The 13,459-nt window shown below is 41.7% G+C and overlaps 1 protein-coding gene across 1 annotated transcript in view; it reads right to left on the reverse strand.

Annotated features, from left to right (window-relative positions):
- The window catches only part of itfg1 (integrin alpha FG-GAP repeat containing 1), a 149,605-nt gene that overhangs the window by 74,293 nt on the left and 61,853 nt on the right, over positions 1-13,459 (reverse strand). Inside the window, exon 9 of the mRNA XM_085767318.1 lies at positions 10,014-10,108. Within this exon, the coding sequence (XP_085623444.1) occupies positions 10,014-10,108 (95 nt within the window). The remainder of the gene's footprint in view (positions 1-10,013; positions 10,109-13,459) is intronic.

Consider the following 13,459-nt stretch of genomic DNA (forward strand, 5'->3'; position numbering starts at 1 on the left):
GCCCAACACCATCATGAGAGGCAACTCCTGAGTAGCATGTATCACCATTCAGTACATTGTGTAGCCTAATTGGTGCACCATGTGGACCAAACACTTAGTCCTTGTTAGTCTAATAGCATCTCCTTATAACTCAGCATTCAGCACATGTGGGGGCAGGCTCCATTATTTCTCAACATAGAAGGTGGAATCTGGCGCTTCTTCCTGAAGCTTTTGAGCAGCCGGGAAACCAGGGCAACAAGACGCCTACCTGTAACAGGAGGTGTGGCCCTTAGCTCATGGTCAGCACCCATACAGGTTGGTGAGAACAAAGTCTTGTTGGCTCTAGTTGGCAACACTGTGGGCTGTAAACGCCTCCTTATAGAAACTGTTGCTGCCAATTAATTTAGAAAGAGTGACAGCCAATGGGGAAAACTGTCCAGTTATGTGGCAATTGGCTGACCAGTGGTTGAGAAATGATCACTCAACTATCATCAGTCAGTCAGTCTCGGAAATTCGTGATGATTTTGAGACTCAAAACTGCACTAAAAGACCAGTGTGTATCCCTAGTGTGTGTGTGTGTGTGTGTGTGTGTGTGTGTGTATCCTAGAGCAGCGGTTCCCAACCTTTTCTAACTCAGGGCCCACTTGAAAATCTTGAAATTGTTCTTGGCCCATCTCCAACCCCATGAGGAATACAGAGGCCAAATAAGGCATTCTACTCAAAACACTATTTTATTTTAATGATTGGGAAAACAAAACAAAACAAAACAAAACAACAAAAAGAGTATCTTTTTAAATGAATCTTGTTTTAACATTAAAACATTATTCATCCATATTTTTATTTTTAGGCAATTATTTTAATATTTTTCACAAAAATCATACTACTTTGAAACTGATTTGACAGCCCACTTGCAGTGCCTTCGTGGCCCACAGGTTGGAAATGACTGTCCTGAAGAGGCACGTGGCCAGATGCTGGAGGTTTGAACTTTTCATGAATGCTAAACAGAGGGAGCAGGTGCGGGGGAGAGCCACTAGAGAAACGCTCACCAGAGCTGCTGCTAATAGCCCTTAATATGATCAGCATGTCTGAGAGAGACAACCGCGGCCATCAGTTAGTTAGAAATGTATCATGTTGTCATGTTACTGATTTAAGGTGCTTCTCATCCAGCTGTGCACATTATGTCAACATTGCACAATGGGATGTTTTTCCTCTGGGTGCCCAGCCATTTGCCTGGTTTGCCTCTCCCGATGTTGCACCTCTGGTAATACCCAAGATAAGATACTTTATCTTGCCTTAAGCATGCATAAAAACTCTTCCTATATTATTTTGAAAGGAAGCATCTTTTGATATTACATCAGTAACAAAATATAAAAAATTCAATTTTAATCAAAATCTAACCTTCCTCTCCCTTTATGACCTTATAGAGAAAAGTGAAGTTTAAGTCCTTAGGCTTAGACAGGGGGTGTTGCACAGAGTCAGTCGATGTAAGCAGCAGGCGATGATAGTAATTATACTTACATACGGTGTCATAAAACCAGGCAAGTGATAAACCAAGACCCAGGCTGAATATTTTTCAGGGGATAAGAATAAGTGTTGGAGCTTTAATGCAGCAGTGTCCAGTCCAGTTCTTATTAAATGACTGTTGAGTGATGTTGCAGTGTGATTTGAAAGTCTGACTGCCTGCCACATGGGTGTAGAACTTGGCTATGATTACTGCCATCCGCAGTGGATAGGAGTGCTGGAAATGACCACTAAACACAATGCTAGACATAGACGCACATAAATATTTACATTTGCACGCTCTGACAGAGGTGAAACCACTATCAAAAAATACCTAGGCAAAACACGTTCATCTGGTCCCATCTGATGAGATTTACTTTGAAAGTACCCGATGAGAAGGAGGTGTGGCAAAAAGAAGACATACGACAGAAAAGAAGGAAATGAAATCGAAATACATGAGAGGAGTTTGGATGACTGACAGCTCAATAGCTATAGAGACAATATTTGTTTTATAATGCAAATTATATTAGGCCAAAAACCAGTGAGTGCATAAGATATGCATAACACAAGCACTGAAGGGAAAAGATCCTGCATTAACTACACATTAGCTCCCCTGTCAGCGGTAATTCCCACAGAGCAGGTGGTCATGTTTTCAGATACCAGCTACATCTTCAATCTTTTTCACTTTTGGCAAATTAATTCACTGGTGAGTTATCTTTTACGCTGGTGTCCTTTGGTCTGTGCTCAGCGCTGCCATGACATTCTCTCTCAGGACAGAGTGAGGCCTTTGCTGGCCGCCAGCCTTATCAGCAGACCACTGCGCTGGTGTTTACCCTGAGGCAATCAGTGTACTGTCTGCTGCTTTTTTCTAGCGTTGATTAGAAGGGGAGAGACTAAGAGCACGGAGAATACTAACAGCGTCTCGTCAAACACTGGGGAAAAAAAAAAGAAAAGAAAAAGAAACCACAGACACACAGAGACATCATCGTGCTTCGGGTTTAAGGTGTTTCATCTGGTGTTCAGGTTCTGTAAAGGAAGGTTTAACTGCTGATAAAGTTGGAGATGTCATTTTTGGTCTCTAATTAATGTTCATTTCAAGACAGCATGGGAGCAGAACTGAGGTACAAGGAAAAGGATGATGGAAAATGGAATAGCTAGAATGATAATAAAAACGGTGCATTTGCATGCACGCAGACATGCGGTTGTTTAATCAAGTAGGAGTTGAAGCTTAGGTCTCAAATAGAAGTGGTGACATGATCAAAGCTGTCTCCATGTAATTGATACATGATACCATTTTCCTACATTACCTAATGACAATGATATGTGATGATCATATTGTATGAACATATGGCAGAACAAAAGCAGATGATGAAAGACTCAACTGTGGTAAATTAGCAGACACAACACAAAGCGCAGTGGCAATGGTGGAAGTCAAGAGATCAGCCTTTTCCAATTGAGCAGAAGGGGAAAACAGTCCAATGCAGCATTTTCCTCCAGAGATTGTTTTCCCTGCCTTTTGTTTTTATTATTCAGCAGTATTGTGAGGGAAATCTTAGGGAAATTATTTGGGCTGAAGTGAGGATATTAAAGATTTCTAATCTGATCAAATCATTTTTGTGTTCGAGAAGCTGCAATAAATATCCATCCTGATATGGGGGCTCCTTAAATGATGAAGCAGTTACTGTCCACACAGCAGCCGAGGTTTTGACATATGATCACTAAATATAACCGATGATTGAATAACATGACATGTATTATTTATGTGAAACTTTGGACATCATGGGACGCAAGACAAATTTCAGAGTGATCTGATAATAAAGTATAATCTAATCTAATCTAATCTAATGTGTGTCTTTATGGAATAATCCATGGTCCAGTGTCCTGCTGGTAAAAAAAAAGAGTGTCCTGAAGTCTAGTTAACTCCGTAGTGACATTTACTTGTTCAAATGTCAACTTATTAACATATTGAGAAACGAATTGAGTCTGAGTGTGTTGTGTGTGTGTGTGTGTGTGTGTGTGTGTTTGTGCAGAGATCCAAATGACCTAGTTAATGGAAATGAAAACAATGATGGGATTTGCGCACACGAGGTAATCTGATACCTTAAATGGTAGCGAAGAGAAGGATCCTGCATACAAATGGCTTTTTACCCCACTGTCGGAAAACAGACCATGTGTGCAGACAGCATATTGCGGCACATGCTGGCCTGCACGCACGCGAATGCATGCACGCACACACACGGATACGCACATACAAACCAGAAGGGGCACATACACCAATGTGCTCAACATAAAATCACTCTCGCTGGTTTACCGGCGACTAAAGCGAGAAAAGCGGCGGCGTGTTCAGAGGCTCCCATTGATTCAACTTGGTGGAGAGAGCTCCCGCTTCATTAGGCCAAGAAATTAAAATGTGGGCGGCCTGCGGTGGAGATGGGTGGTGGTGGTGGGGTTTATGGGGTGATGAGAGGTGCTGCTGTAACATCAACAGACAACAAGCCTGTCCAAGGCAATAAAATAAAAGGGTTGAAAAAAAAAAAAAGCAGGCGTGTAATGAAGCAATAGCTTTTTATGATCCCAGTGATATAATGACTTTAATGCTCATCCCATTAGAACTGGCACTGAAAGACAGCATGGGTTTGAAACACTGGGGGAGTGGGTGGGAAGAGAAGATGATGCTATACTGCAAAGTGGAAGGCTGGCTAGTCTTGCATGATCATTGGCAATGAATGATCATGGCTTTGATCTACATGTATGCTATGGCAGCATTTTAGCTGATGCAATGTGTGAAATATTCAACAGTCAACCAAGCCCCAGTGGTACAAGACTTATTTTTCACAACTGGATACAAATAGCAAGAGAATAGAGGCTCATGCAGTCCAGGTTTGATTTTTTTAAGAACACACTCAGGTGTTAGTTTGATGTAGTACAAAGGATTTGTAAAATTTTGGAGTCTGACAAGTCAACATGTTGTTACTGTAGAGTGTTAATGTGATACTGTAGTGGTCACATTTTCATATTTCTAACCAATATTATGTTTGTGTGTGTATATTTCAACACACATTGTACTGTCGTATTCTAATCCAAAATACCAAGATGCAGATTGTCTCTCATCGTGAGGTGGATATGAGGCCGTAGTTTGTCCCGCAAAAAAAAAGGCAGTCATGAGCCAGAGACGGAGAGAGACCATATGTCTTTGTGTCAGCGGGGCGGGGCGGGGACACGGCTCCCCCGCTGTCAGTGTCACCTCTTTGACCACTGACTGACCGACTGACTGGGATGACTGGGAGGAAGCTGTCTGGCTCACACTGGCTGCCCTTACACTGTCTAGGCAGCAACCGTGGGCAGCTGGCTCAGGCTTTTTGGGGGCGGTTTGTGTGTTCAGCATGTGTGCATGGTAGGCATTTTCACAACAGAACAAGTAAACACAGAAATGTGCATAGAGGAATGGAACTGCAAGTTGGAAAAGTCTAGGTCGACTTACTTACTGGACTATCAGTGTTAGACTTAAGTTTATTGCCACTGAAGAATATAAAAAATACCAAAGCACAGTTATTGAAAGAATAGTTATATAAGCACTGCACAATGTCACTGCACAATAAATGAGGTATTCTTCCAGTATTTTGCATAAGGCCTTGGAGAGAGGGAGGCCATTAGTTTGTGTACAGCTTCTTTGTTTTTATCTTCAAACACCACAAGCAGCAGTCAACATCAGGTCACAAAAGAACAACAGCACCATCATCAAAGCTCATCAGTCACTGACAGGGAATGTGATCTGGAGCCAAACAGTGAAGCCAAAAGGGTCACTGACTCGCTCAGTCACTCACTGATGCTGGACAGACCGTGTGTGCTAAAGCTGCATTGGGACTGTGCATAAAACTCACATACTGGACCACTGGGAAGATAAAGGGAATGTTTACAGTATGTCTTCATTGGTGATAGGGGTTATTTAGATAGATCTATTTGTGCAGATTTGTATGGTCCACCTATCTTCAGTTAGGATGAAAATGAGGAGTACTGCAACAGATGGTCTGCCCCCCCACAGAGCCTGATCTCAACATTTTGGAGTCAGTCTGGGATTACATGAAGAGACAGCGCTAAACCCACACAGGAGCCGCGGCAAGTTCTCCAAGATGCTTGAACAATGTACCTGCCAAGTACCTTGAAAAATTGTAGTGTTGCTCGGGGTACACTTACAGAGTGGTTACACTAAATATTGACATCACCGAGTTTCTTTTCTCTATGAGAAATACACACCAATTACGGCATATCATTTGAAAGCTTTTTCCACTTTTAGTGTCTAAAGCTTTTCAACAGCTCTGAATATTCAATAGTGAAATGACGACACATTGTATGAATCCTCAACTCTTTACTTTCCAACAAAACCACAAAGTCCAGAAAAGCGAGAGATAGGGAAAGAGACAGAGAGAAAGATGAGGTTCACTTGACTGAAAGTCCATTCCTTGCCAAATTCTCTAAACGTCACTATGCACTTCATTGTTGACTCAATAAATTAACTACAGCAGCAGTAGTCTGTGTACTGAGGGACTGAGAGAAAACAGCTCCAACTGTATAGATGTGCTCCATGTACTAATTAGTCTTGGACATAGCAGTATTCTACTGTGTAAAGCAATTGCTTAAGCTCTGTTTGGACTTATATTATATATTTGAGCTCTACTTTGTGTAGAAAACAATGTTCAGTAATAGAAAGTTTGTAATCATCTGTGTAAATCTAATGGCATTTAATAAAGGCTGGTTGGTGTAAATCATTACCATATATCTAATTAGAAAAATCTATTTGTAAAGCCTTTTCATCAAGGATTAAAACACTGAGATGTTATAACGCTCAGCCCTCTGGCATCCAACATAACTGTACTCAATCGGAAATGAGCTACAGCCTTTAATATACACTCACTTGCCAAGTGCCCGGACAGAGTGCTTATTCCTGTGAAAGTGTTTTTTGTCTGAAAGTCTTTATGTTCTTTTTTTTTCTATTTGTGTGCTACAATTTGCTTGACAGATGTCACTTCCACAGTGACATAATAACACCTATCTGCAGTAATACCCAACTGTGTTACTGAATGTAAGAGCACACAAAAGAGGGGGGTCCAGAGTGCAATAAATGTGAACACTGTGTGGCTGTAAGAACAGGGAATGAGGCGGAGAGGTGTTGGGAGCCACCTGCGGTTTCCTCCAATATGGTGAACTAAAGGGCCCCGGAGCTGGTGCAGACGCAGAGGCAGAGCTGTGGCTGCAGGAAGGAGGCAATGAATTGCTGTTTGGAGATGAACTACAGACACACACTAGTTTCTGCTCAGCGGGACTTCCGGGCACGGCCAAAGGCATCTCACCATGTCTTTGCCTGTATACATATCACAAGCCCTGTTCACTCTCCATTCCTCTTTTCTGCTTCTCCCGCCCTCATTCCGTCTGATGGGATCTTCCTCTCCAAGTGGTAATGTGGGGACAACGGACATTCTTTTTTGTCCTCTCTCCATTCCTACCTTCCTTCTCTAGTCTTCATTTCCCTCCACCTCCTCTTCCTCCCTCTCTCATCATATTCTTCTCGTCTTTTCCTCCCATCTCTCAGTCCCTCCTATTATCTATCTCTATTTTATCAATCTCTTACACTTTTCCTCCATCCCCTCTAGATTTTCTCTATCACTGTCGGTGGGCAGATATCTCTAGGGGAGACATCTGCTGACTAGGGACTGGGGTGAACATGGCTGCAGAGCCACTGCAATGGAGCCACACACATATACCTACACAATGTGATGTAAGATCATAATGACAGCTCAGAAAGTGTTTACACCACAAATAATGATGAGCTGATGGGATCAAAACAGTGAGGTATGGTGTGTTGGCTTCTGCAGACGGAGGTTATCATTATGATTGTGTATTCCTATCACCGTTCCATGAAAGCACGGAAGCTTAGAAAGACAGTTTCCTCCTCTCTCCGCCCACCCTTCCCTTTTCCGCCCGTCTCTCCAGCTGACAGTGATGACTGTCTCTCAAACGCAGAGCGACACAGAAGACAACATGTGTTCACTTTATCCGTCAGTGCCTATAAGTCTTCCTCTCTCTGCCTCTCCTCTCGTCCCTTCAACACTCCTCCTTTCACTTCCTCCTTCACTCATTTTTTTTTTCATTTCTGACTGGCAAACAAAAGAAGGGATGTCCATGGGGAGTGCGGGTCTGTGCGTCTCCGTGCGCGTGTGTCTTTTTGTGTGTACATGTGTATGTGGGGGCGGACATGCAGATAAGCCTGTAATATTTCTATTTTGGATTGAAAGAAAGTGGAAGCTAGTTCTCTGGTGGCAGAGGAAGGAAGAAAAAAGGAGTGAGGTCTCCTGCCAAATGGTGGGATGCGAGTGAAAAGAATCACACAAGATGGTACGTAGGTGGTGGGGGCGGAGATACTGTGTGCTATGTGAGTGTGAGTGTGAGAGCAACTGGGAGTGAACATGACCGCACACATATATTCATCTCTCTGTGTACAATAATCAGATGGGACTGCTGCTTGTGTATGTGTGTATCTGTTACTTGTATCTCGCACGGCTCCGAAAACAAAATGACATCCACTGGATCAGTGCCGATGTCTTTCTAAGCAAGAGCCCCCTGCAGTGAGGCGCGTGTTTAATGCCTTCCTGAAATAGACAGCCACTGTACAGAAACAGTCGCTCTGCCATCGCAGCGGAGCCTCTGGTGAGGCGATCTCTCATACGTCTGAAAGAACATGAGGGAGAAGTGAGTGGGCAAGAGATAAGCGCCAGTTATTCTGACCAACTCTTTTAAACGATCTGCTTAGAAGTGGCCTCTTTCAGTCCTGACCGTTATGACACTTACCATCCACTCAAAGCAAAAGCAGATCTGACGTAGGGCTAGACGATGATGGCAAAAATCACAATCATGATTAATTTGGTCAATACTGAAATCACGATTATTTACACAATTATGTATGTATGTACTATACGGGGGCCAACGATGACTCATTACATTACATTTGCTTTTGTGAATTAAAGAGGAACTAAGCAGGATTTCTCCCGTGGCTATGCTACATTTTTACCTTAATTAAAAAGCTCTGGAGTAATTGTGATTAACTACATGACTTGTGACTTGTTATGAGTGAGAATGGAGGCTCTCTGCCTTCACCTGGCGTCTCACGGCTTAAAACCAACCTTGCAACATCAGTGTAAGTAACTCGGTCGCCGCCCCGGTGTCCCAGCTCTCGTCTCTGCACCCCGCGACACAAACACACTCCGTAACCGATAATCATTTGTTCATGACGGTTAAGACTACACAAACACACGCGCCGTAACATCGTATATATTATGTAACGTTATCCACCGCTCCATTTATTGATTTTTCGCCGGCTTCGTTGTAAACAAATGCACATGGCTGAGAGGAGCATAACCAAAACAGCGGAAAAGCGAGCGGACTTGTATAGTTCCCCTTTAACTGACACGTGTGGGTAGAAGGACGAACAATCGTTTATTTGTAGAAGTGTGTTGGTGATGTTGATGTGCGCGATATACAGTCTAATCATCTTAATGAACGATACTGTATATGTTTCTGGCCCTCCTGTTCCCACACTAGAGAACTTCTACCTTTCTTGTCGACCAAACGGCGCTGCTCTCCCTCTGACGTCTTTACTTGCGCTGATAAAAACACCACCTGTCACCATACACCTCGTTGGCCTCATTCACAGTATTGACTAAGTGAGTGCAGTGCAAGCTTCAGGGAATTGCTCATGCACGAGTCTTTCATGATAAAATCCTGATAGTCTGTGAAAATGACAAAATTGAGAACGTTTGGATCCAAAATCGAAATCACAATTAAAATTCGATAAATTGTCCAGGCCTAATATGACGTCGGTCAGACAGAAGTTCACATACCTACTCTCAAACTTAACCAGCCAGTAACCACAGAGGCAGCAGGTCAGTCAGTTGTTTTTTTGATGGTCATATACAGTACAGTGTGTGAATAAAAAACCTGTTTGAGGACTTGTTTGACTTGAATCCTACAATTCTTTTCATGTTGTTTCCTTCAGTAAGTAGATGGACCATGCAGTAGGTCTTCAACACTTATTTTCATAATTAATTCACTGGTGATTATATTGACAAACTGATAAAATATCACATCAAAGAGTAAAGTGTAAAAGAACATCATAGTTTCCTAGCACTCAAGGTGATGTTGTCAAATCATTGTGCCAGCCAGTCAGCTTTATACTACACAGTCTAAGGATGTCTTCCATTTCTATTAGCTAAGCCATTAATGGCACAACTATCAGTACAAGTCATGATTATTACGTGTTAACCAGCAGTCACTTCCAGTCATTTCCATGCTGTTGCTCTGCTGCTAAAATCCTTTTCTACCTTACACTTTATGTCTATGTCAGATGATATTTCAGTTATAAAGTCCACACCTACTGTTGTGATCCAGCCAAAAATGAAAGTGGTTAAACTGAGTAGAAAACAGTCTAAATCATTGCAATGACTTGTCCCGTCTCTTAGTGCGGTTGCATGTGTGTTACGTACCTCTTTGGAGCCCGACCTGGCCAAGAAGATTTCGCTGCGTAGACACTTGTCATCCAGACACACGGGGAGGAGGTGGTCCTGGTAGCCGTCACCGTCTGCCAGAGACAGACAGACAATTAGATGGAAAAGCAACAGTGTTTGAACCAGTGGAAGGTCTGTGATCCTGTCTTTTCTAAAACTGTGCTATTTTAGTATTTTCACTCCATCGCAATACCTCAGATTTTGTTCTAAAGTTGACTTTGAGTACACCTCAGTTTCTGGCACAAAGAAAAATTGTTAGTGTTTTTTTTCTTCCACGTGTGAGTTGGATCACAGGAACACCTGCTTGTTTCCTGTGAGCAAACACACATCCAAGCAGCATTTGTTTTTCTTTGATGCCTTTTAATAATGTCAGTTGACTTGAAGTATCATTTTCTCCACTGATTTCCATCGCTATTAATTATTATTATCATAATACATGCAGGCTGCATCTAATGTACAAACAGGGACAGAGCCTCCCAAATCAAAACAACAGCTCTTCAAAGCACAAACACTTCAGTACAGCAGGTTCTCTCTCACACACACCACACACACCACTTCAAATGACAAAACAATACCTCATTAAGTGATGTTGACTGAATCATAAATTCCTTTTCACCACATTTACATCCATGAGCACAGTCACACCACTGTGATCTACTTGTTGTTTTCCCATGTCTTCAGACGTTCAACTCTGTGTTGCCAGAAAACTTTACTTTGCTGAGAAACAACCGGATGCTTTCAGTTCCTTTTAGATAGCACAGCTTTGAGCTACACATATTCACTTCAGTCTGGATATGAAAAAGAAGCATCTGTGAAACAAAACATATAACCTTGTAAGGCTGCTGGACTTCAACCAAATGAAAATCCATCTTGCCAGGCTCCGTGTGACTGGTTTATGGCTAAACCACAGTGATTTGGACTTTCAAGTGTCCAATGAGAGAAGAGCTACTGGCCAGTGAGGCTTGACTTAGGTGTATCATCAGCCAGCAACGACTGTTCGTTAACAACCATGACCTCTAAGTGCAAAGTAAGAGGTTAGCATAGATGCTACATTAGTTAGCACCATATTTGAAACTGGAGGATACTCCTTAAGTGAAGGAACTGTTGGGCTTTTTTCCATAGATGTTATGTTTCTCTCTTTCAACTGGCACTGCCAAGAGATTGATTTAACAGTTGGCTTGGCTGGTGATGAGAAAATGCAAAGGATTCTGATTGGCTAGTTGAGCCAGCGATAGACAGTGATAGACAGATGTTCAATCAATCAAGGATATTTTTTAAGTGTCTGCTCTTTTCAAACAGTTTCGATTCAAACTTTCCCAGATGGTTCAGAGTAACAGAACATCTGGTGCGTCAGGTTAGAGCTCCTATAAACATGAGTAAAATTCATCTTCACGTGTCTCTTGAGACGATGGTGTGGTGAAAACAATTGATCAAACTGCATCTGAACTCATCTGGGTTTGTGAACATTCAGACAGAAGTTTATGTGGTTAGATTTACTTTGTTAAGCATGACTAAAACAAATCCATGAATCGAATGTGAGATAAATTATCATTAACTATTCAAATTATTTAAGCATTTATGTCATTGTTTAAGCACAACGTGATCTCATGGGAAAGCGTATAAATAACACGCCGTTTCTTAAGTAATTTCGCGTGCTATTCCAACGCATTTCTCACTTTTCGCGTGTCATTTTACGCCGTTCAGTCCCCATTCATTTACACTGTAACCCAATCCGCATCACGTGACTGTTTAGTGAAATTACCAGGAAATGACAGATGCCTGTCATTCTCAGTGGATAATACAACGTTTTAAGATAGTTTCGACATTAAAATGCCTTTAGGTTGCATTTCTAGCGAGAGATATGTAGTCTGTGTGCACATTCTCTGGTCAGTGAATGTGTATGATGCTTAGTTTGTTAAGTTTATGGTTTATACAGAGATTTTTCCGGTCGTTCAGGGTTGCTATAGAAACAGGTAAACAAGCCATGAGGAGGACGTGTTCCTAAATCACTAAATTTAATCTTCAGATCATGTACATGCGCTCGATTTCCACAATTTCCCCCTGTAAATATTTATTTTGCAATGGGAAACTATGAGCGCCGCCTTTTTGGACACAGTGAAAACGTTTGCTGTCCTATGATTTATAATCTACTGGACATGCCTCGTGAAATAATGATTCGTTTTAGACAGTTTGTGAAATAGTCATGGAATTTAATCTTTAGATCTGCGGTGCACATGATTTTCCGTGTTTCCCCCGTAAAGAAGGTTTTTTTGCTATGGAAACTGGTGGTCGCGTTTATGTTTTCTTTTTCCTTGTTATCTGTGATCAATTGGACATGCCTGCGACCAATGATATTTGCTTTGGCGCCCGCGCCCACCGGCATTCTCTCCTTTCATCCATCCCCTCGTTCCGGTAAGCTGCTCTTTTCGTATGTGTGCCATAGATCTATTAAATACATCCATGATGTGTGCATGTTAAGTCCTAGGTATCAAACTTATGAAGTGTCATTATTTTGGGTTACATTCTTCACGTGATTTGTGTTGTTGAATGCTATTTACAGTCAAAGATACTCTATTACTATCAAGATTTCCCAACAAAGTTCATTTTCTCCTGATGTGTCCGTCTGAAATTTGACATTTCAGTGTCCAAATGTTCAGAAGAGATGTGGCTTTTGAAAAATAAGTCCAATGTTTACATCGGTGATTGTGGGGCAAAATAATCAACCATAATAGCCTAGGCCTATTTGTTCATGCTCACTTATCCTAAAAGGGCGGGGTAGTGGAGAAGCTCACGTGTCATATAGATACAGGAAGCTGACTCGTCATGAGCATGGATCTATTATTATGATAATGAACAATTAACAAATCATTAATGTAATTCATCCATGGCCATGGGTGGTCTTGGTTTCTAAACCTTAGAGTCAGCTTGTCGAACACTATGATTGCTCTAACAATAACCAAAAGTCTCATCATTTTTGAAGAAATGTGTTAATGTGGTTAATATTGCCCCTTTTCGTCTTTATTAGTTGAATTAAGACAAATTTGCTTTAATACAAAGGGATATTAAATACGTGATACTATATGTCATCTACCCACTCATTAGTCTGTTGTATGCAGTTTGTGGTTTTGAGTTTGATTAGACTAGATTGGAAATGTTCTTTAATGATTTATAACATTATTCCTCCTCTTTGCAGCATCTTCTGTTACCCCAGCCTGTTTCTCCACCATCCAGAGTCGATCCTCTATAAAAGCCAAACCAAAGGTTCTTCTAAGAGCCACCCCTCTCTGTTCTATTCTTTCCTTAAGTCTGTCTTTCTACTCCTCTCCATTTATATCCATCCTCTACTTCTATACTTCTATCTCTCTCTCTTTCCTTCTCTCCCTCTCTCTCTCGCTGTCTGTCAACAGTAATATGTTGGAAGCTGC

Source organism: Trachurus japonicus, chromosome 3 (assembly GCF_045865225.1).
Source record: "Trachurus japonicus isolate A0001 chromosome 3, Traja_1.0".
NCBI classification, from domain to species: Eukaryota; Metazoa; Chordata; class Actinopteri; order Carangiformes; family Carangidae; genus Trachurus; species Trachurus japonicus.